The following is a 23,267-nucleotide window of genomic DNA, read 5'->3' on the forward strand; positions in this document are numbered from 1 at the left end:
AAAAAAATCTCCTGCTCCTAACTTTTAAACCACATTTATTATACTTATTGATATATTTGATCTATGTATTTCTGCCTTTTTTAAAAAAACTTTCCTGACTTTTGCTGTATTAAGGTCTTTGCTCCCTTTTTTAAAAACTCACAGTTTGGAAGTCCTATATCCTGGTATTGAGAAATAGAATATTATCTATAATACCCCTCCCCCTCACATAAGACCTTTAGAAAATTTTCTCTTCAGCCTTCTGGAAAATTTAAAAGGAATTTATAACTTCATAGGTTTTCACTCTGGTCCACCTCAGGTAAAGAATAACGAAATGTTTTCTGCTTAAGATCAGCCTTATTTTAGTGGTACTAAAATACTACTACATCACAAATTTACATTTGTAAATTTTTTCATTAGGTGCTTGCTGTTAAGAATTAGAAATGGGGCTTACTGACACTTTCAGAACTACGAACTTCTAACTTTGGCTTTTACTAGTAATCTTGCTAGCAGAACAATGAATAAAAGACTCTTTAGGCATAGACTTGCACTGTGAGTTTTAATTGAAAATATTCAAACAGCTTAACTAATAATGATTTATAAAACTTTGATAATTAAGTTGTACTACCATTTATGAAGCAAATATTACTTTTGTAGACCTGAAAGAAACTTTGCATACTTGTATTTTCTGTTCTCCATTTCAGAGAAAGATTATGAAGAGGTCTAAAATATGTACAAGTCAAAGCCCAACTGAGAAGTGAAATATAAAGAGAAAAAAAATCTATAACAGCAGTACCGTAGGAGCATAGGTGGTTTTTAGCTCTTGTTTTGGGTGTGAAAATTTAGCTCATCTCACAGGATACAAAAACAGGTGCAATAATAAAGCTGAATCATGTAAACCCCCAATCAATTATTTTTAGCATGCCTTTTAACTTTCCTTTCCCCTGGTTTCTTGTCTTCTGTGCCTGAATCTTGAACGGGTAACCACTTGAGGGGGTGCCGGCGATAAATGGGCCATGGAGGAAGTGTCAGCTGAGCCAGAACAGAGAAAATGAATCAGTTGTAGCCATTAAAGAGCATTACATATAATGCCTGGTTCCCAAATGACTCCTAAAGGTAAAACCAACAACAAAACTGACATTCGTATGAAAAACATGCCACTGCTCAGACAAGATACTTTAAGTGATGCAAGCAAGCCTCACTGTTTACACATATGGCTTTAAGGGCTAAAATAAAGGAGGGGAGGGAGCAGTGTGAAGATCATAAAAAATACTTTGCCCAGCTGGTGTGGCTCAGCGGGTGAGCGACAACCCAAGACCAAGAGGTTACCGGTTTGATTCCGGGTCTGGGCACATATCCGGGTTGCGGCTCGATCCCCAGTGTGGGCGTAGACGATTGATGTTCCTGTCTCATGGATGTTTCTCTCTCTCTCTCCCCCTCTCCCTCCCTCTCTAAAAAATCAATTTAAAAATATTTTATAAAAATTTCTGCTAGCTTTAACTTTCATATTATTGCCTGGAGCAGCTGCTAAAATAAATGAGGTGTATTTTTTTTTATGCAGCTTTCCTCATCTGACACTATTTGGCATTCTACTTTTCTAGTGGCAGCAAGGGGAAACATTGATGGAAAAGGATGAGGGAAAAGTTCGTGCTGGTTTTCACTAATAGGTCCAACCAAAACAACCCAATTCAGACAGCACAAGTTGCCACTAATATTCAAACACCCACAGATTTCTTACCAAACACGAAAAAACAAATCCAGCCATAACTATATAGACAGTCCACCCGAACTGTTCAGCCACGTACCCGTAGATAAATCCAACTATCTAGAGACAAAGTATATTGAATACAGTCAGTCTGGGGGGGGAAGAAGAAGACAAAAAACAAAAGATTATGCAAAGTCAATACTTACTGCTGAAAAAAGAATAATTCCCTGAAACATCTGTTCAGCTAGCTTCTGGCCCTTGTAATCCTAGAGGTGAAGGAAAGCAAAGGAGGATTCGTTCCATCACCGAAGAGATACAATCCCTGCCCTGGTTTCACAGCTTTGGCACAGGGCAACCCAACGTCAGGGGGTTCCTCAAGGGCCTGGGCGAGGAAGGAAATGCTGGGTTTCCCGGGAGAGCGGAAGCATCCTAACAGAGTACGGGCTGGGGGATTCTCGCGGAGGAAGGGAGGAGGGGACCCAGGAGGCACAAGTCGGGGAAGAGTGTAAGGTAGGAGTTTGAGCCAGGAACCGCGATGCAGCGGGTGGGTCTCCCACATGGACTCCGAAACTGTCAGACGGGCGAGCCGCGAACGAGGCTGCTGGGGCCGAGGTGGGCCTCACCCTCACCATTTGCATGGGCAGCGAGCTCAGATGCTCCAGCATGACTGGCTGAGGAGGCGGGCAGCAGAGTGCGGGCGTCCGGCAGCAAGGCGAGGGCGTCCGGCAACGAGGCGAGGGCGTCCGGGAGCGAGGCGAAGGCGGCTGCGACTCAGGGACCATACAATTTGGGGACTGGTCCCGGGCACGGCTTGGCGAGCCTATGGAGCCGGGTAGAGCGATGGCCGCAGCCCCGGAAGCGGATGTCTCAGACAGACCCGGCCGGCCCGAGGCCCCGCCCCGCTCCATCGCTAGGCGTCCTGCGCTTACAGGAGCCCGCCGCCCTGCCCGCTGAGGTGGTGACCGCGGCGGCCTAGCCGAGACATTGCGCGCCGGGGAACGGTTCGCCGTCTGTGCTATTGGGTGCTGGGAACCGCGGCCTCGGCTCCCTACACTGTCCCACTGCGCCTCCGCGACTCAACGGCCGCCGGCGCGTGCCCCATCGCCATGGCAACGAGCTTTTTGTGGCGAGGACCCCGGTGCAGGGGCTGCCCGGTGGCGCCTGTTAGGCGGGACTCTCACCGTCCTTGCAGCGGGTGGGCTCGGGCCTTCGGAACGGCGCGGCGGCGAGGAGCCAGCGGGCGGACAGACTCGGTCCGCAGGGCAGTGACACAGGCGGCCGGGCGGTGACTGGGCCGGGGCCTGCAGCGCGGCGCTGAGCTGGCGGGCCGGGCCGGGCGCGGGCGGCGGCTCCTCCTCCTCCGGCTGCAGGTAAGGGTGGCCGCGAGCATCCGCAGGGTAACGGCTCGCCCGAACCCAGAGTCTTTCTCTGGGTCTGAGGGGAACTTTGAGAGCGTCATATCCCCCGCACCTCTAAGCGTAAGGCGGCCCTTTTGACCCCTAGAATTTAGAAGGGAGTACCGCAGGCCATATCCTCTAGAGAAAGGAAATCCCTTCGGAGAGGAGGCCGGGCCCTTGGCTGTCCTTTGCACCGGAGTGGAGAGAGCTCGCACCCCAGAGTCTCCAAGCTGGCCTACCACCGACTTCACCGGGCCCTCCCGGGAGAGACCAGCCTAGGGTTCTCTCTGCTTCTCAAGGCCAGGATCTGTCTCAAAAGCATAGGCCCCTTCCCTGTTTCAGAGAGAAACCGTTCTGCAGATGCCGGGCCTGTGCACCCCAGCTGGCCCTCTGGCCTCTCTGCGATGCTGCACGTAAGGATCACAGGATGGTGGGATTCTAGGCGCTCCTAGGACAGGTTGGTGTGTGGCTGCCGCCCCCTCATTCATGCAGTCAGCAAACATTCACGGCATCCTTTGTTGTGCCAGGCAATGGGCCAAGGATATGGCTGTGACCAGCACGAGGCCCTTGCCTTCCTAGCACCAGAGAGTGTCCAGGGAGACAGCCACGTACCCCAGAAATATAGGACAGCAGCATTTACCCAGAGAGGGAGGTGCAGCTGAAGTTAGGGTTTGGGGGCTCCCTTGACTCCTGAAAGCCAAGTAGGCTGATGAGGTGGGAGAAAATGGATGAATTCCTTAGTGTTGTCGCACCTTTCAGCCTGGCAGACACTTAACCAGGTTTTTTTCTCTTATGTAGAAATAGACATATTCCTCTGTGTTATTCCTCTTTAAATGAACTTAAGAGGGGGCGGTTGTAGAGGCTTTATGGTACAGATAAGACGAGAAGAGGAAATTGCCTGTCAGGCTCCACTTGAGAGAGATCTCCATGGGAATCCATGCCCTTTCTCATGATTATCATAAAAGATCGATTTCCCTTTCTGAGCTGAGAACCACCCTTGTTGCCCCTAGCCTAGATGAATAGGCTCGATCATTCAACAAGTATTACATGCCTCTTACCATTTGCCAGATGTGATTTTAGATGGAGAGGATACATCAGTAAACACTTTTCATTGGGGTCGCTTTTCTCCTAGAAGAAATAAACAAATGAAATTTCATAATGGGGGGCAGGAAGAGTAAACTTCCATGATGGGTAAGAGGACAGAAAATGACCATAGTCTTTGGTGACTTTGATAAGACCAGTTTGAATGGAGCAGTAGGAATAGAAGTGTGGTTGGAGAAGGGTAAAGGGAGAGCAAGAGAGGAAGTGAAGCTGGGTACTTTAAATCCTATCAAGCTTTTACAGTGAGGGGATGCAGAGAAATGGGTTTGAGGGTCAACTGGGGTGAAGGAGTAGTTTCTTTTTTTTTTTTTAAGTGGAAGATACTTGAGCATGATAATATGCTGATGGGTGTGATCCAGCAGAGAGAAAAAAAGTTTGCTGAGGCTGCACCAAGGAGGCAGTTATAGGGTAGGTTACAGACCATCAGTGGAATGGCTTTTCATGTACATAGTATTGGGGGAAAGCAGAAAAGATGAGCACAGCTGCTGAATGGGAGTACTAATGCAGGTAACTAGCAAGTTAAAAAAGAAAAAAGTCTTGCTCTGGCCGGAGTGGCTCAGTTGGAGCATTGTCCCCTGTATTGATATATTGAAAGGTCATGGGTTCAATTCTGGGTCAGGGTACATACCCAGGTTGCGGGTTTGTTTGGAAGACAACTGGTCAATGTTTATCTGCTTCTCTCTCCTCCTCCCTTCTTCTCTTTCTGAAATCAGTAAGAAAATATCCTTATGTGAGGATTTAAAAAAAAAAGGAAAGTCTTTTGCCCTATGGCCATATTTTTGGGGGTCCTGCCCTGTGTGAGTGCTTATGTGTTTTGGGAGTGAGTTGGGAATGTGGACATTTAAAAATTTCTAAACAAAAAATGTTAATTTTCATTTTGAATATTACTGATCAAATTGTATATTGTTGTATACTCTTAACAAAAATATAAGCCATTGTTAAACATTCCAGGGTCTACATGCAGTTTTGTTTTTAGAATGAATTCCTTCTAACCCAAATCAACAAATCCATTAGCAGGAATAGCACCAGGAAAGGAACTAAGAGTCAGACATACTCTATAATAATTGACATTTTGCGAATAGTTAATTGTGGAAGAGTTAGGAGCAGTGGTTTCTGCCATGCCATCAAATACTTGCTAGGATTGTTTTTCTTGTGTCTAACCAACTGGAATAGCACAACTACATGTGCCTCTCAATTCACATACTACCTGTAACTGTTGCTGGACATTGTTGAGCTAAATCACTGTCCCTTGTACCATTAACTAGATGAGATTTATTTGAATTTGAGTGAGATAGTTTTCTCCAGTCTTGGTGGAAGTTGGGTCCTAGTAAGCAGATGTTAGAGCTTTGTCTGAGCAGCTCCCAGCCTGCCAGCTTATAGGAAAGACAGCCCATGTGATAGCAGCACATGGCTTACCGTATATAGTGATGTATATTCTTTAGAGAGGAAGTTCATTGATGTAATGTACTGTATATATACTGCTTTAGCAGGAAAGGAGAGACACAAATAGTATTTTAGATTTTTCTTGAATTATTTTCTCCTGAATTTGTAATCAGGCCTGTGATCCCCAGTTTTTTTCAATAGTTTCAATATATTTCTCCTGTTTTCAAAGAAATCAAATGCCTGATATGCACACTGTTTACTTAAGGTGTAATTAATTCAAACATACTTTGATTTTAGAAATAATGCTATATTTAAAAATGCTTTGTAAAATTAATAGCCTTTTGTAAATGTTAGGTAGTGCCCTGGGAAAAGATGAAGTAGAAAAGGGTAAAAGTCTCAGCTGTAGTATCACAATATCCTGGTTGTTTAAAATATGTTTTTAATATTAATTAATTAATCCTCACCTGAGGGTATTTTTCCATTGATTTTTTTTAGAGAGAGTGGAAGGGAGAGGGAAAGACAGAGAGAAATATCAACACATCGATTGGTTGCTTCCTGCACGCTGGGGAGGACCCTGCAACTGAGGTATGTGCCCATGACCGAAATCAAATCCGCAGGCTCTATCCACTGAGCAAACAGGCTAGGCTAAAATCTCTTTTTAAAGAAGCATTACCCAGAGATTATTGTGCAAATTTAATTGTTTAACTTAGTACCACCTACAATCTTGTTTCCATTGTTAATTTTTTTTTTTGGAAAAAGTGAAGGCATGAGCTGGGGAGCATAAGCTGCGTGGAAGAAGTTATTTTTTTCTTTTAGCAGATTTTAATTTTTTGAGATTAGTACTCTAAACTTTTTTTATTGTTGTTTTGGGATTTTTTGTTGTTGTTGTTCTCTGAACTTTTTTTGATAGCAAAATTGGATTTTGTGGGGAAAAAATTTTTTTAAAGAAAAACTGAATTTATTTAAGGAAAGGGGGAAGGGGATAGGATATCTAAAGGGAAGGGCTACACAGTACCAAGGGATCGTTGGGCCTATGGTGGCGGCACCCAGGAGCTGGAGTTTCAGAGAGGTAGGGAGAAGGAGAGAGTGATAGAAACATCAATGATGAGAGAATCATTGATCGGCTGCAGGCCCCATACTGGGGATCGAGCCTGCAACCCAGGCATGTGCCCTAACTGGGAATCGAATCGATGACCTCCCAGTGCATGGGACAACGCTCAACCAACTAAGCCACACCAGCCGGGGCATGAATTTTTGTTACGTTTTTGTTTTTTTCTGCAATAGTTTTAAATGAATGTGAAAAATGTTCTTTTTCCCCTCTTTAATTCCAATTAAAGGTGAATGAGATACAACTCAGAACAGGGATGTTTTGTACTGATGAGGCTGACCTCAGGCTACTTGATCATAGACAACTGAGCCCCTATAATTTTTTGTTGTTGTTAATTCTCACCCAAGGATATTTTTTCCATTGATTTTTAGAGAGATTGGAAGGGAGAGAGGAAGGGTGAGAGAGGGAGAAACATTGATGTGAGAGAGACACATCGATTGGTTGCCTCCTGCTTGCCCGACCAGGGCCAGGGGTCAAACCTGGCCCTTGAATGGGCATCAAACCCGAGACCCTTCAGTGCTTGGGCTGGTGCTCTAAACAGTTAGCAACACTGGCCAGGACTCCTGTGAAATTTAACAAGGAATTTCAAGTGGAAATTCATACTATACTTTCCAGGGTGGTTAGACCCCAGCTAGTCCTCTTGGTAGAATTTCTTTTGTTTTTCATCTAGAGGTATGTAATGTACAAGGTTACCTTATTTTTCCAAGTTATTTGGAAGTATTTTATTATGACTACCATAAAAAATTCAGATCCCAAATTGGGTTCTTGGAAACTGAGTTTCTAGCAGAAGGTATGCAATTCTTGTTCCTATTTGAATAAAAGTGTTTAGGCATTTTGATGGCCTTTCTTCTGTACCTGCTTAATTTGGGGGCTTCTTTTTGTTTTGTAGGATTAATAACTAATATTTATGTAAGACAGAAGAGGAAGATGTCATTCCGTAAAGGTATGCTTTTTCTACAGGTTATGTTTTTATTCCTGATCACAAGGTAAAGAGATATAATGCACACTTTCCCTCTGTGTTTCAGTAAACATCATCATCCTGGTCCTGGCTGTTGTTTTCTTCTTACTGGTTTTGCACCATAACTTCCTTGGCCTGAGCAGTTTGCTAAGGAATGAGGTTTCAGGTATGGGAACCCTTGGCATCTGTTGAGGAGCTGGAGTTACCTGAGTCCCATATCCTAAGTTATATCATGAGGTGAAAGGAAACGAAACCTTTCTTAGCCTTACAAAAACTAAAGGCCCTGTGTTAAGGCATGATGGTACTCACTATGCTCTTGTAGCCTTCCCTTTCCACCTCTTCTCCCTTCTGTGCAGTTGTTTGCTAAGGATTTGATCTGACAAAAGATCCTTTACCAAATCAGAGGCCAGTAAGGAGCCTCTGTGGGTGGCTTCTATTTGCTCACATTTCAGCAGAGCAGGGCGTCAGAAGGTGGGGCCAGTGAGTGTCATATGTGTTTCATGCCGGCTGTATTCACTAGAGCAGCGGTTGCCAACCTTTTGGACCTCACGGACCACCAGTGGTCCGCAGACCACCGGTTGGCAACCTCTGCACTAGAGTGTCAATCAGTCTGGTTACTTCCCTTCTCCTATTTCTTTCCTATAACCTGTGAACTGTATCAGCAGGACTCTAGTAGTAAAACAAAACCATAAAGCCTTGTCAACTGATCTTAAAAATCACTTTATTATATAATTCCATTGCTAGATATTTAAAATTAGTTGTTTATACTGCTCTGCCTTGGTATTGAGGCATGTTTGAAGCTTGAGTATTCGTTAAAAATCAATTTTGGATTGCCACATGCCATAGTTGACCAGAGCAAGAAAAAACTAATAGCTTTCCTGAGTGTTCTGACAGCATGTTTCATAACAGTGTGTATATATATGTGTATGTATTTATATGTGTATGTATATATATATATTGTATTATTTTCCATATGAACTATAAACCTACTTTTGCCCACCCCTGTATGTATGTAAAGTAATGCCTGCTTCTCATAGCAACTTTTATAAAAAAGAAAATAGCACTCAAGCTCCATGAGGGCATTTTGTTTACTGCTTTATCTCCTGTGCCTCTAAGTGACGGCTGATATGTAGGAGGTGCTCAATAAAATATCCATTGACTAAATGATCAATGCCTAGAGATAATTATTATTAAAATTTTAACTTAGTACCGTTCAGTCCCCCGCCCCCCTATTTTTTCTGTATAGTTGAAATTATACTATATATAAATTTGGACATGACATGTTTTTCCTCATGATTATATCCTAAGTATGTTACCATGGCAGTGGAAACTTCATATGTAACTTTATTTTTGTTTTTAATTATCTTGGTTAATTCTCTCCTGAGGATAGAGTGGAAGGGAGGATGAGAGACATAGAAAAACATCAGTGTGAGAGAGACATATAGATCAGTTGCCTCCTGCACACACTCCAACGAGGGCTAGGGATCGAGCCTGCAACTGAGGTACGAGCCCTTGACTGGAATCGAACCCGGGACCCTTCAGTCCACAGGCCGACACTCTATCCACTGAGCCAAACCGACCAGAGTTCATATGTAATTTAATGCCACATAGTTTACTTGTTTCCATAGGAGAAAGTCTTTTGGTACAATGACTTTCTGATTTTTTTTTTTTATAATTTTTGTTCTTGTGATCAGAACTTTTTAAAAAATATTTTTATTGATTTCAGAGAGGAAGGGAGAGGGAGAGATAGAAACATCAGTGATGAGAGAGAATCATTAATCGGCTGCCTCCTGCACGCCCACTACTGGGGATCGAGCCCACAACCCAGGCATATGCCCTTGACCGGAATCAAACCTGCGACCCTTTAGTCCACAGGCCAACGCTCCATCCGCTGAGCCAAGCCAGCTAGGGCAACTTTCTGATTTTTTTATGGTAACCCCACAATAAGAAATATATTACATATAGCACACACATACACACGTGTGTGTGCTGATTGTCTATCCACCTTTCATGATGGTAGAGATTTGTCTGTTTTATTCATGGCTATAACCCCAGTGCCTAGATATTGCCTGGCACATAGTAGGCACTGATGTTCAATGAATGAGTAAATGAATGGATATATTATAAAAGGCAAAAAGGAAGGTTTGCAAAACAGTATGTGCAGTTTCTGTGTAGGATGCACTCTGATATATATTCTCACACTCTGATATTTTCTAATTCAGTGTTCTATTCCAACTCAGGAACTGTTTTCTACTCAAATTCTGATCATGACCCTCTAAATTGATTTCATGCCTACTTATGGGGCATGATTCATAGTCTGAAAAACTTTTTGTTTCTAAGTTTTCACAATTGTAAATCAAAATCGTGGCTTTTGATTACCTCTCAGATTTTGTCCTTGAGAGGCAAGAGGAATTACGTACAATGAGTCAAAGGCCATGTACCTATTTAAGGCTCTTGGTACAAATTGCCAAAAATTGCTAGAAAAATTCTGTTCTATTCCCATCAGTTGTGTATCAGAATTTTGTTGACCTGGGTGTTTGTTTTTTAATGCTGCTTCTGTTTTTCCAAAAACCTGGTTATATATAGGAAAACACAGTTTCTGGGCTGCATATTCACATTGTAATGGGAATGAGGTAAATAAGCATCACAGTCCTCACCTCTTTTCATGTCTAGTGCTCTATGTCAATACCTCATGAGATTGTGTTTGTATCACAGGACCTTTCTTATGTGTTCTTTGCAGATTCAGGAATTGTGGGGCTTCAGCCCATAGACTTTATCCCAAATGCTCCCCATGATGCTGTAGATGGGAGACAAGAGGAGGTTCCTGTGGTCATTGCTGCATCTGAAGATAGGCTCGGGGGGACCATTGCAGCCATAAACAGCATTCAGCACAACACTCGCTCCAATGTCATTTTCTACGTTGTTACGCTCAATCATACAGCAGACCATCTCCGGTGAGCTCTGCTTGCCTGATGATTCTTCTAGAGAATGCTTTATAAGTATATATTTTCTCTATACAATTGAGATTATACCACATATAAGTTGCACATGACAAGTTTTCCCATGTGATTATATCATAAGCATGTCCCGACGATAGCAGAAACAATGTAAGGAACTTTTACTAAGATGTAAATCAACTGAGCCACTATGTACACTGTTAACTCAAGGTAGTATTTTTTTAGTAATAAATTTTCTCAATGCAGGAAGTAATATGTTGATTTACATTCTGTTACAAGTTTCTTATCTCATGAAACATGCTCTGAATATCTCTGGTCTAGAGAAGGAAGGGATGTGGGAGCGATGGCAAGGTAGTATGAAGTGAGCACAGGCACTGATACAAATTCTGGCCCAGAGTGATTGGGGAACATTACCTCACCCTTTGAAACCCTCATCTATAAATATGGGATGAAAATATTCAACTTAGAGGGTTATTGTGTCAAGTAAATGAGAAAATATATAAAAAAATACCTAGTACATAATCACTCAGTAAATGTTTATTCACTATTATAGTGATTAATAATAGAAACCCAATCTGAGCGACAGTCTCATCCATGCTTTGAAAATGCTTTGAATTAATGTTTCAAAATTTATTCCAAGAAGCAGCTGGTCTAACCCGTTAATAGTTGTCAGAGTTCTAAAACATTTCTGTCCTTGTGGCTTTCTCCATGTTTCATGTTTTGTGCAAATTATTTTCCTATTTTAAAAACTCAGAAACCATCTAAAATAATGTAGAAATAGACTACACAGATAACATTGTGTCCACAAAATGCTGAATTGAAATGGACCTAGGAAAAGTATGCAATACTTTCACAGGCAGTACATTAGACTCGGGTGGAAGAATTATGTAGTCATTACAGTGAATTACTGTCTGTAGATTAGCTAATTACCAGCTTTGTTGATAATTACCTTTTACTGCCATTCTACTTTGACTCATTTTCTTCACCCATATATTTGATCCATGTGGTGATCGGAACTATAATAGTTTAGTTTCAGAAGAGTGATAAAAAATGTGAGCCTGGTGGGAGAATCTTGGCTCAGGGAGGGACTTTGGTGGGAATAGTCTTCAGATGTGGAAACCGAGGCTCAGAGAAGTGAAGAGGTTGAAAGCACCTATTGGTCCCTAGGGTTTCTCTTTGGAAGGCACAAAAAGATAAGGCTGTGGTTTTGGGATATGATTATTTAAAACTGAAATTTTGGCACTTCATTTTCATTAGGTCTTGGCTCAGCAGCAGTATTCTGAAAAGCATCAGGTACAAAATTGTGAATTTTGACACTAAACTTTTGGAAGGGAAAGTAAAGGAGGAACCGGACCAGGGGGAATCCGTAAAACCAGTGAGTTCCATTCATCTTTGTATATGAGTCTCAGGAAATGATTGAGTATATGGGTACAGTGCAAGTAGTTTCCTGGGACCAAGCCTGGGCAATTCTAAGTGACCTTTGGCTGTCTTCGTCATGGGTACTGAGAGCATTCTGGGAGATCCTAGTAAATGAAATGTGCACACAGCCATTTGGTGAGTCCTATGTCAACACCTCTCCTTTTTCTTCCCCAGTTAACCTTTGCAAGGTTCTACTTGCCTATTCTGGTTCCCAGCGCAAAGAAGGCTATATATATGGATGATGATGTAATTGTGCAAGGTACCAAAGGATGTCTTACTTAGTGCTGTTCTGTCTGTAGAGTGTGGGCTGTAGTGGTTGTCTTATTTATGGTATCCTATTTAGGTCATCCTAGGAAGTAGAGGGAAGAATAGGGAATCTTGAGACAATTAGTACTATAAATCTTATACCTTATCTATTTCAGGTGATATCCTTGCACTCTACAATACACCACTGAAGCCAGGACATGCAGCTGCATTTTCAGAAGATTGTGATTCAGCCTCTACTAAAGTTGTCATTCGTGGAGCAGGGAACCAGGTAAATTACTTATTAGAACCCTTGTAGACATTCCCTTCCCTATGAAGCAGGTTCATGGGGATAAGCAGCAAAATCTGGGAACTCTTCTTTTAGCTGCTGCATTTTATATTCACCAATTATTCCATCCCAAAACTCAAGCCTATTTTCCTATAGATTGGTGCATGGCCTTGACAACCTAATTCTCCTTGAACAACTGACTTGTTTCTAGTTTCCTATTCTGCCTTAGAATCCCAAATGTCACTTTTATTTGCTTTATTTGTAGAGCCCTTGGTAATAATCTAAGAAGTCATAGGTTTTAAATACACAACTCTTCCCTTTACTGGCTGTCAAATTATAGCCATGTGCTACATAACTGTTTCACATATCCAACAGTGGTCCCATTAAGATTATAATGGAAAAATTTCTATTGCCTAGTGAGCTTGTAGTTGTCTAAATGTTAAAGCACAATGTATTATGTGTTCATGGTGATGCCGATAAACCTACCATGCACATTATAAGTATAGCACAATTATGAACAATACATAATACTTGGTAATAAACAACTTTATTACTGGTTTATGTACTTACTATATACTTATTATACTTGTTCTAATAAAAATGTTTGCTGCCCTGGCCAGTATGGCTAAGTTGGTTGGGCATTGTCCTCTGCACTGAAAGGTTGCAGGTTTGATTCCACATTTTGGGTTCCATCCCCAGTAGGGGGTATGCAGGAGGCAGCCAATCTATGCTGTTTCTCTTTCCTTCCTCTCTATAAAAATAAAAAGATTTGCTATGAGATAATATGCCATTACACCTGCAATAGTCTCATACATCTCATGTTTACTGTGTCACCTTTTGGAGCTGGATTTGACACCCAACCAACTGAGCCACGCCAGCCAGGACAACTGGATCATTTCCTCTTGTGCTTGATTTAATCTTGTTTTGTATAGTAACATGCTGTACAGGCTTGAGGCATGGGAGCATTAGGCTATATACACAGCCTAGGTGTAAAATAGGCCACTTCATCTAGGTTTGTGTTAAGTGCATGCTATAATGTTCCACAATGATTTCACCCAACTAAGTACTTCTCAGGACATATCTATATCATTAAGCAGTGCATGGCTGTATATATTTACTCTGTTTGAGGCAGTGAACACACTATATATCCCATTTATTTTTAGTACAATTACATTGGATATCTTGACTATAAAAAGGAAAGAATCCGTAAGCTTTCCATGAAAGCCAGCACCTGCTCATTTAATCCTGGAGTTTTTGTTGCAAACTTGACAGAATGGAAAAGACAGAATATAACTAACCAGCTGGAAAAATGGATGAAACTCAATGTAGAGTAAGTATAAAACTGCCCTAGCTGTATTTCAACAGGAATTAGTCATGATTCTTCACTAAACAGCTTACATTTATCTGTCCCAAGAGAGGGACTGTACAGCAGAACACTGGCTGGCAGCATCACAACACCTCCTCTGTTGATAGTATTTTATCAACAGCACTCCACCATCGACCCCATGTGGAACGTCCGCCATCTTGGTAAGCAGAATTAACAAAAGGCCTAAGCTAGTAAAGAATAATCTAAAGGACTATCCTCAGGGATAGAATATATTGTTTCCTTTTAAGTTTTTTCCAGTTTGATGTGGCATTGTCATGTCTGACCAGTACAATCATTTGGCTCTTTTTCTCTCAACATAAGGCTCCAGTGCTGGAAAACGATACTCACCCCAGTTTGTAAAAGCTGCCAAATTACTACATTGGAATGGGCACTTTAAGCCATGGGGAAGAACTGCTTCATATACTGATGTCTGGGAAAAATGGTATATTCCTGACCCAACAGGCAAATTCAGCCTTATCAGAAGACATACGGAGATCTCAAACATAAAGTAAAATATAGTTTATACTATAAGCATTTCTCAGGAAATCCTGGAAGATAGTATGTGTGGGAAGTAATTGTGGCAACCCATGGGAAAAGGAACATTTCAACTGGGTCAAGAGGACAAATGGCACTGTCTGCTTCTTGACAGACTATACGTATCTCCATCTGCCTTAACAAGTGTTTGCTTACTACAGTACTGAATAACCAGAGGTGAATGGACTGTTAATAGCTGATATAGCTAGTTCAACACTGCTGCTTGGTTTTACATTTGTAACCTGTGGCCCGATCTATAAATAAAGTGAAACCTACTTTTTCAGTAGGTATCTGACTTTTTGCATCCAGGTAAATAATTCTACCCATTCAGTGTACAAGAGATGAATTGTCTTTTATGGAATTCAGACACTTTCTACATTGCCTAATTTTTTTAAATGACTATTATGATACATATTTACAAAATTTACACAGCTTGTCATACCAAAAACAAACTGGTACATCATACACATAGAACAGCTTGTTCAAATTGTAAAAAAGACAAATAACCCCTAAGAGGACAAAGTTATATTATACATAGTCTGTACTGAAGTCGTAGGCATCATCTTCCTCTTCAGACAGCCTATCCAAGACATAAGACTGTGCAGACTGTTCATCTATATTAGAGAGAAGAGTTTTGTTTTTGTTTTTTAAAAAGTAAAAGCAATTTTAATGGATTTGTTATAAGACCCCTCCTCCCCCCACCTAACTCACCTGCCCAGGTCTCTTTAGCAGGGGACATGTTTGCGCTACTTCCCTGTTGGGACAAAGAGAGGCAGTGCTGTATTAGTAGCCCCTGTGCTGCTTATTAATCTAAGTAATTACATACCTGGAAAAAGTCTCTAAAGATACACATAATGGAATCAACAAAACAGACTAATGGCTAGAAGACTTAAACACCTAAATTGGGGCTTTGTTGTAATCTATTATGAAATACTTAATTTCTACCTTTAGCCCCTTCTCATTTGTTGTACATTATAATATTGGAAAACTTAATTCAGCTTAAACAACTCATGGACAACATACTTACATCAGCTTCTTCTTCAATACTTTCCTGGTCACTGGTGATGTCTTCCAAGTCCTCCCCCTCTTCCTGCTTCCTTTCTTTCTGTTTTGGCAATTCTTCAACTATGTCCTTTTCCTCTGTTATTCCATTTGTCATACCCGAGGACTGGAAAAGGATGCTACTGGCTAAATGAGGGCCCCTGATGGCTAGTAAAGGAACACAGCACATGTTAACAGATGAGATCTTTATTGGCCTTTCAGCTGGTGGAAAGAGCAGTCAAACCCAAACCTTGCTGCCCTAGCTGGTTTTGCTCAGTGGATAGAGCGTTGGCCTGCAGACTAAGCATCCTGGGTTTATTAATTCCAGTTGGGCACATTCCCGGGTTTCGGGCTTGATCCCCAATAGGGGGTGTGCAGGAAGCAGCTGATTACTGATTCTCATTGATGTTTCTCTCCCTCTCCCTTCCTCTCTGAAATCAAAATATATTAAAACAAAGCCTTGCTTACCTTGTATACTGTGTGCATTGTTCTTTTCTAGTTCTTCCAGATTTAAGCCCAATTTCATGGCTGTCACAATGTTTTCATTAAAATGTGGAGGAAGAATCCAGTTTGGAGGGGGATGGCAATAATAGCCTAAAGAGCCTCTGGTATTAAAAACAAGACTTGTCAAAAACCAGTTCCTTTATTCTATGTGGTCATCAAATGCCTAAAAAGAAGCCTTACCCTGTCCACTGAGACCACAACAGTTTGGAAGCACCTTCTACATTTGGGCTTCCACCTTTTTGGTGTAATCCTCTTCTCTGAGCAAGCGAAATAAAAAATTCTGAAGGGCTCTTGAAGTCTGGGACAGTGAATTTCAGTACTACCTTAAAAGAAAAACAAACTGTCATTTGTCTGATTTGGTGTGGTTATTTAAAAAACAAAATTTTCAACTTAAAATGTGCATGGAGAATGGAGCTCAAGGGAAGGGGTTCTTCTACCTGTCGAGTGTCAGCCTGGGACAGGATGGCACTGGCAGCCTCCACTGGTCTTAGTACTTCGATACTTGCTGGACTTCTCAAAGCAAGTGTGGCGGGAGAGTTAATTGGAGACACAATGAAACTTGGACTATCTATGATTGTGATTTGTTTGTCCAGGGGGACAACCTGCATGCTCCTGGAATAAGATACGGTAATTGATGAGGGTGCTACTTTACCCGAAGGGCTAAAGACAAAACACGAAGCTCAGGGTTGGATTGAACAAACTCAGCATAGTCTGTCAGATCCAGTTTATCATCATTTGCTTCATGTGTATCTAAATAAACAATACTGCTCCCCTTCCAAAGAGAGACACTACATGTGATAGCTTACATATTGACCTAACACATGCTGCTTCCTCTGCCATACACACACATTTGCTTCAAGACCAGGTTAAAGAACCACCTCCTCTAAGGGCGCTTTCCCCACTCTGAATCTATTTGCTTATTTGTCTCTCAAACCAGATCATGGGCAGCGATTCCATTTCAATTCTTCCCCAAGCCTAGCACTGGCTTAACCTCTTCCTTTCACCTCTAGAAGAATGGAAAATTGTCTTCCTTAAGATACCCAAAACAAAATTATATTTACTCATCTATAATGAAATATTACAATTATGGAACAACTCCATTTACCTTGTAAGTCCCATGGATACACCAACATTACATATCTGTTCTTGTTTTAAGCAGTTGATGAGGCTGCTTTTCCCCACATTTGGGAAACCTACAAATGGTAAATCTACAGATTAAAAGTCATTATGTTGGCAATTATAACTTCCTATTGTTTTATTTTATGCTTGCTTGATGTTTAAAGCAAGATCAAAGTTGGATCTGAGTGTCTTTAACACTAAGACCAATCTTGGCATACTCCTTTCTTGCACAAGTAATGAGAGGGCAGGAGATAATTCATTCAAATACACCCAGAGCTTTAAAAAGCCAACTTTCTACAGTGCCCAGTTGGGCAAAAAATTAATTAGGCAGCAATTACATAAAAAATTGTGTTTATAGTGTATGTGTGGTAAGGTGGGCAACAAGCTAGTGTTTAAACAAGTCCTTTATTTAGCAAGACCCCCATATACCCTTAACAGAAAAATTCTTGGCAGGTAAGAGATCAAGACATAAAATGTGTTGAACTGAAACTCACCAATTACTCCAACCTGAATAGCTTTGCCATAAATCTCTTGAAAATCTCTAAGAAGTTTCCAAAGGCCTTCTTTCCCAACACAGATTTCACTTTTGAATGGAATGTTCCTCCTTTCCTTCACGTTAAAATTGCAAACAATTAGTTTAACTACTTCTGACAACCTACCATATAAAACCCAAAAACCTGGCTCCAAAGACCAGCCATTAAATCACCATATTCTACTGCCTTTCAGATTCTCTCTGGATGAAATCAGAGTTGGATCTTATATGTCCTCATTATTTAAATCAAGATCTTGTATACTCATCATATTTCAGCCATCCAAAATCTGAAAGCAGCACACTTCCCACCAATGACAGTAAAGGGTACCTTGATTATCTTTCTTTTGTACTTCAGATTTGTTGAGGCTCTGAACACAACTGTGGGCAATTCCTTCTTCAAATAATTTACCCAATTCTCCAAATTCTCCCTTGGTACCAAATCTGATAGGGATTAGATTAGAAATAAAACACACAAGTTCCAATTTGGTCATTCCACTGATATGAATTTGCAAATCTGATAAAATATGGATATCACCCTGGTTTGCCTTTTCCTAGTTTTTGTGTGTGTGTTTTTCTTTCAGAAGGATTTAAATGGGAGATGGGGAGAGGATAAGCTCTCTACCATACTGCCCTTATCTTAATAGTTCAGTATGTGTAACTCTGTTTTTCTTCAATTCTCCTCTGTACTGCACACCCTTCTCAAGATTAAGCGAACTATAGATTATTACCTTAACCTTAGGGCTTTATTCCCCAATTTACTGGCCAAATAGCAGTCATGTTTACTGACCACACAGTAACTGTAGATCCCATTATTATTCTCTGCTTCACAGGTCTCTATTCTAGGTTTTCCTGTTCCTGCTGCTCAAACCCAGACATCGTTAACTATGGATTTCATCTAAATATTGTCACATATCAACACTGTGCAGGTGTGGAGAACCTGACACAGAGCCATCACTTACTATATGAAATACAGTGCATAGTAAGGTGAGTATAGAAGTTTGTACTCTTAAGACAAAGTTCTAAGTATTGAATAACAACAAAACCAAACCAGCAGAAGGCAGTCAAATCACTTGTAGAAAACACCACCCCTCTGCCCAACACTGGTCTTTGGCAATAAGAGAGCAAATGCACTGGCTTTGTTGAGGTCAGAGTTGGATCTTATCAGTCTTCAAGGAAAGTCAGACTGTTCAGATGTTTTCCTCATACCTCACTAGTGCACATGAAAAACAAGGGGCATTCCTTTTGCTCACCTGATTTATTTAATACAAGTACCAGCCTTTTCTGTCCACCCTGGAGAATGGCATTTTCCACCTGGGGACACCTGCAACCAAGAGGATCTCTGGCATCCAACACTTCCAGCACAACATCTGAGGCTTCAATCACCTGTTAAGGTAGAAACTATCAGGGAACTCCTACACACAAGTATACTGGCCCTGTCCACTTTGCAACAGGGTGAGCTGAGAGTTGGATCTCGTTTCTTCACTTTGGCATGAAGAATGTTCACGTTCATCATTTCTCACAGGAAAGGTAACAGAGGTATGCTCAACAGCCTCTCACCTCTCCAAAGATTTAAAAAAATGGAAACACACCGTCTGAATATAGCATCTCCCCATAGTGATTTAGGTCTTTAGGTAAGTTTTTGTGGCCTTGCCAAGAGCTGCTGAGAAGCATGGTCAAGCTCTATTCACAGGGGAATGAGCTTGAGAAAACAGATGTTGTGGATGGTCATACTGGGGAGTAACTATACCAAAGACACTCCTTTGATTTCCTACAAAGCACTAATTTTAATGTATTTTGCCGTTTTAAAAACCACTGTCAATATGCTATTTTAACACAAAGTATCACTTTTGTAAATCATGCTTATGGGGAACTGTTCCTGTGCAAAAACTTAAAACCACAAGAATGTTTTCATCAGCTAAACATAATAGAAAGGCCCTAAATAGGATAAACCAACTTGCTTCAGCTCTTGTAAATGGCTTCTTCCAGCTCAAGTGAACTCTACTTCATCTTTACAAGTTTGGTGTCAGAAAAAAAATGACTCTACAGTCTTTTAAACCTCAATACCATTTTTAGAAAGACCTAAGGTACCTTTTTAAGTTCCTGACAATACAACTTCTTTGGATGCTGTTTAGCCAGCTTGGCTTTCTTAGCTTTGTGTTGCCCAAATTCCTAAAGGTCAAAGACAAAGGAAAAAGGATACAAAATTAGAAATTCAGCAGTTGTAACTGGTTTCTCTATTTTCCATGGCTGATAAGGGGTACTGCAGTTGACATTTAAACAGGTAATACAGTGTCTGAACTCGATCCTTTTCTTCCCAAGAGGCACAGCAACTCCTGTTTATGTGCTTTTTCTTCTACATCAGAACTCCTCTCTCTTTCAGAGACTTGATCATACCTCCTTCACAGGATCCACGTCAGATGGCTCAACACCAAGGCTAGCTTCAAATTTCCTTTTCTTTTCCTGTTCCTTCTGCCTGTCAAGTTTCTGCTGCTGTTTTAGTTCTTCAAGCTGTGCCCAAGCCATAAGAGAAATGGGTGAGCCAAAATGACATGGTGGTATTACTTTACTTCAAAAATAAAAAAATACACACCACTTGTTGAAAATTTCAGCTAATGTAACTTACCTGTTGTTTCCTTAGCTCAGCTTCCCGAAGAAGAGCCTCCTTAAAGGGAGCACTGTTTGGAATTCCTGGATCTTTCCTAGGTTTCTTGTGACCCCGTTTCTTAGCCTCCTTCCTCAATTTTCGATGGTGCTCTCGAACCTAACATGATAAAAAAACAAACTTATCAGTTTACAAAAATACTAAACAGAATTCTTGTGAGAAATTAATCTAGCTAGTTTAGTTTACCTGTAAAATGACTGAGAAAAATAGAACTTTAATTGTAATCATACAGAGAGTTGCCTAGCCTATCCTATATAATAAAAATGTAATATACAAATGGTCGTTACTCCGTGAAACGTAAGGACCGGATCACAGATGAGCAGGAGGGTGGGAGAGCGAGCTACTGGCTCAGGGATTCGTGTGCAGAGCTACTAGTTTATGTATAAAACAGCAAGAAAATGTCACTGGGCCCTGGCTGATGTGGCTCAGTTGAATGAGCGTCCTCCCATGCACCAAAAGGTCACCAGTTTGATTCCTGGTCAGGTGGGAGCGTGCAGGAGGCAGCTGATTGATTCTCACATTTATTTTTTTCTCTCTCTTCCCCTAATAAATTTTAAATACCCTACACCAGCAGTCGCCAACCGGTGGTCTGCGAGGTCTGAAAGGTTGGCGACTGCTGGTTTAAGGAAACCTTTGGAGCAGCAGTCGCCAACTGGTGGTCCATGAGGTCCTAAAGGTTGGCGACCACTGCCCTACACAACATATTTAAGAAAATGTCTCTGGGAAATTCTTTTTTGTAAAGGTTGTTAACATGTTGAACAAAGTTTACAGACTTTATCACTGAATTACTGCACTTTCCCACAGCTCTTGATGCCTAAGAGGTTGTGCTGCCCGGTATCTATCTCCATTGGTTAGGGTGTCGTCTGGATATGCCAAGGTTGCTGATTGGATCCCTGGTCAGGGCACATGCAAGAATCAACCAACGAATGCATAAATAAGCAGAATAACAAACTGATGTTTCTCCCTTCCTCTTTCTAAAATCAATCAATTGAAAAAGAAAAAAAAGCTTGTGCCATGGTTAGTATGCCAACAGTGCCAACCTCATTTCCTGAGATGAATCATAGTAATTCAAACCTTCTCCTGGAGGAGAGGATGGGGCAGAAATCAGTTTAGCATTGAATTTGGCATAGCCCTCCCAAGCACAAGTCTTACCTTTTTTTGAATTTTATACCGCTTATGGCAGGTCATGCGTTTACTTGCTTTCTTTAATTCTACAAAGAAACACATCACAAAAGAGATTACACACAAATGATCAGTTTGTTTAGTTCTTGGTGACTGAGCTCTGGGGTCAGGACCCTTTTTGTGTAAAGTAATAAGCTCTCAAATCATGAGGGGCACACAATAAAAATACACTTGCCACTCAAATCCCGGAGAATTTGACTAATAGATCGAGAGTAGAGCCCAACATCTCCTCTCCCACTCGTCCTGTATCAGATTGGGATTGTACTCAGGAAAGTAGGAGACCCAAGATGACAGCCACTTCTTGTCAACCAAGAATCACAAAGTAGGAGCAAAAGGTGGATTTGAGAGACGACTCTCAGACCTCACTGGGGCGGGACTGAACGCAGTCGCATAAAGAAAAAAGCGGCCATAAACCTGGCTCAGGCTGTTTTCCTCACGAGACTCTGGCCTGATGCCGACTTTTATGGCCCAGATCTCCTGTACTATAAGCCCGAGGTTAACACGAGCCTTCCAACTCTCGGTTCCACGCGGGACCAGAACAATGGCTTATGCCCGCAGGCCCCAATTCCTGAGAGACCAAGCTTCAGAAGAGCACCCTGATGGGTCATCGAGCATCAAAAACAGTGGCCCCTCCACTCCGCCCCTAGACAACACTCACTCGGTCGCTTCATATTGGAGATGGAAGCAGCAGTGGCGTTAAGGGTAGCAGCTACAACCTCCCTTCTCCGACACCACGTGGAATCTGAGGCCTCCGGCGAGCGTCACGCACTCACGCAGCCGCCGTAAAGCACGCCGCCGGCGGCCCTGTGCGCGAGCACGCAGTGTCGTGCAGAGCTGGAATAGCTTGGCGGCCCAAGGATGGTTTTACGGCAGCACGGGGAGGGGTGAGGGCGGTAAGGGCGGCGGGTGAGGAGCGACGGCAGCGGTCGCGGCCGGAGGAGCAATAGCAGCAGCCGTGGCGGCCACGGGGCGGAGCGCGGCGGTCGGGGACCGCAGCCGGGGCTGCAGGCGGCGGAGCGGCTGGGTAAGGCCGGGCCTGGGGCAGGGGGGGGCCGCTCCTCTTCAGCCGGCTCTCGGGCCTTTGTGTGGGCCCGGGCGGGCGGGCGGGAGTAGCGGCGGAGGCCCCGCCCCGCTGTGGAGACGCGCCGGTCAGGCCCGGAGCGTGGGGCGGGGCGCGGCGGCGGGCTTCAGGACCGGTCTGGCCACCCTGCGGCACCTGTCGGCCTGGACAAAGGGCGCCGGCCCGGAAGCTCCCCGCGCCCCCCTTTCCCGCCCGGCATCTGGCCGAGTGCCCGTCGTGTACACCTCCAAAGCTGTCAGCGTTTCTCTTAGTGCCCCCCCCCCCCCCCCCCGTACCAGTGACAGGTCGGGAAAGCAGGTCTGGGCCTTTTTTTTTTCTTCTTGACGGTTCCGACACAAACTCTAATAGTAATTTCTTGTACACTTTCCAGATGACTGTTCACTGATTATTTTTCTCAATGGGACTTGTATTTATAGTAGACGTCAGATATTTAAGTTTCTTATTTTCAACACCACAAAGAATCGAGATTTTTAAACTGTTCATTTCTGTATTTTAATTTTCTTATCTTTTAAAATTTTTTAACTGAAAGAGAAGTATAGTTTTGTTCTCACAGGGTAGATACTGGTTACTCAAAAGGGAAGAAAGGTTGGCAAAAATGTAGGAAGAATCCTGTAAAACAAATGACAAATACACAGTATAGTGGATGTAGACATTATAACCAGAGAAACATATGTTGGAATAAAGTATTTCGTTAACTTATTTTAAAC

The 23,267-nt window shown here is 42.3% G+C and overlaps 5 protein-coding genes across 12 annotated transcripts in view; 3 read left to right on the forward strand and 2 right to left on the reverse strand.

Moving 5' to 3' along the window:
- NEK4 (NIMA related kinase 4) overlaps positions 1–887 on the forward strand; it is a 42,891-nt gene extending 42,004 nt beyond the window's left edge. The window contains exon 15 of the mRNA XM_080674494.1: positions 684–887. Within this exon, the coding sequence (XP_080530620.1) occupies positions 684–740 (57 nt within the window). The 3' untranslated portion in view covers positions 741–887. The remainder of the gene's footprint in view (positions 1–683) is intronic.
- SPCS1 (signal peptidase complex subunit 1) lies at positions 520–2,850 on the reverse strand. Of its 3 annotated transcripts, none has more exons than XM_080674503.1 (4): positions 2,314–2,850; positions 1,891–1,950; positions 1,718–1,804; positions 520–1,011 (listed from the first exon to the last, which is right to left on the reverse strand). In XM_080674503.1, the coding sequence occupies exons 1-4, from the start codon at positions 2,590–2,592 to the stop codon at positions 886–888; spliced, it is 552 nt and encodes a 183-aa protein (XP_080530629.1). In that variant the 5' UTR covers positions 2,593–2,850; the 3' UTR covers positions 520–885. The 3 variants fall into 3 exon arrangements, with proteins under 3 accessions (XP_080530629.1, XP_080530631.1, XP_080530630.1); XM_080674505.1 differs by having other exon boundaries at positions 1,785–1,804; positions 2,314–2,728; XM_080674504.1 differs by lacking the exon at positions 1,718–1,804 and having other exon boundaries at positions 2,314–2,777.
- On the forward strand, positions 2,836–14,733 carry GLT8D1 (glycosyltransferase 8 domain containing 1). Of its 5 annotated transcripts, XM_080674499.1 has the most exons (11): positions 2,836–3,054; positions 6,061–6,150; positions 7,563–7,616; positions 7,699–7,797; positions 10,372–10,585; positions 11,846–11,963; positions 12,182–12,266; positions 12,430–12,542; positions 13,703–13,869; positions 13,954–14,066; positions 14,227–14,733. In XM_080674499.1, exons 3-11 carry the CDS (start codon positions 7,601–7,603, stop codon positions 14,415–14,417), a joined length of 1,116 nt encoding a protein of 371 aa, XP_080530625.1. In that variant the 5' UTR covers positions 2,836–3,054; positions 6,061–6,150; positions 7,563–7,600; the 3' UTR covers positions 14,418–14,733. The 5 variants fall into 5 exon arrangements, with proteins under 5 accessions (XP_080530625.1, XP_080530624.1, XP_080530626.1 ...); XM_080674498.1 differs by lacking the exon at positions 6,061–6,150 and having other exon boundaries at positions 2,873–3,054; XM_080674500.1 differs by lacking the exon at positions 6,061–6,150 and having other exon boundaries at positions 3,045–3,494.
- On the reverse strand, positions 13,070–22,615 carry GNL3 (G protein nucleolar 3; the record flags this gene model as incomplete). Of its 2 annotated transcripts, XM_080674497.1 has the most annotated exons (15): positions 22,138–22,615; positions 21,450–21,508; positions 20,259–20,396; positions 20,030–20,143; positions 19,724–19,804; positions 18,886–19,018; positions 17,964–18,076; positions 17,598–17,712; positions 17,090–17,177; positions 16,422–16,596; positions 16,165–16,307; positions 15,949–16,085; positions 15,467–15,648; positions 15,151–15,193; positions 13,070–15,053 (listed from the first exon to the last, which is right to left on the reverse strand). In XM_080674497.1, the coding sequence occupies exons 1-15, from the start codon at positions 22,148–22,150 to the stop codon at positions 14,968–14,970; spliced, it is 1,620 nt and encodes a 539-aa protein (XP_080530623.1). In that variant the 5' UTR covers positions 22,151–22,615. The 2 variants fall into 2 exon arrangements, with proteins under 2 accessions (XP_080530623.1, XP_080530622.1); XM_080674496.1 differs by lacking the exon at positions 13,070–15,053 and having other exon boundaries at positions 15,059–15,193.
- Positions 22,348–23,267, forward strand: part of PBRM1 (polybromo 1) — a 127,705-nt gene continuing 126,785 nt past the window's right edge. Inside the window, exon 1 of the mRNA XM_080674492.1 lies at positions 22,348–22,503. The gene's annotated coding sequence lies outside the window, so the exon portion shown is untranslated. The remainder of the gene's footprint in view (positions 22,504–23,267) is intronic.

Source organism: Plecotus auritus (genome assembly GCF_963455305.1).
Source record: "Plecotus auritus genome assembly, chromosome: 6".
Taxonomy (NCBI): Eukaryota; Metazoa; Chordata; class Mammalia; order Chiroptera; family Vespertilionidae; genus Plecotus; species Plecotus auritus.

Coding starts and splice junctions, on each gene's coding strand:
- SPCS1 (XM_080674503.1), bottom strand. CDS start 2,592: ATGGAGCGGGGCGGGGCCTCGGGCCGGCCGGGTCTGTCTGAGACATCC. Junction 1,951..2,313: donor GCTCGCTGCCCATGCAAATG/GTGAGGGTGAGG, acceptor CTTCACCTCTAG/GATTACAAGGGCCAGAAGCT. Junction 1,012..1,717: donor GATTTGTTTTTTCGTGTTTG/GTAAGAAATCTG, acceptor GTTCTGGCTCAG/CTGACACTTCCTCCATGGCC.
- GLT8D1 (XM_080674499.1), top strand. Junction 11,964..12,181: donor AGGGGGAATCCGTAAAACCA/GTGAGTTCCATT, acceptor TTTCTTCCCCAG/TTAACCTTTGCAAGGTTCTA. Junction 12,267..12,429: donor TGATGATGTAATTGTGCAAG/GTACCAAAGGAT, acceptor TATCTATTTCAG/GTGATATCCTTGCACTCTAC.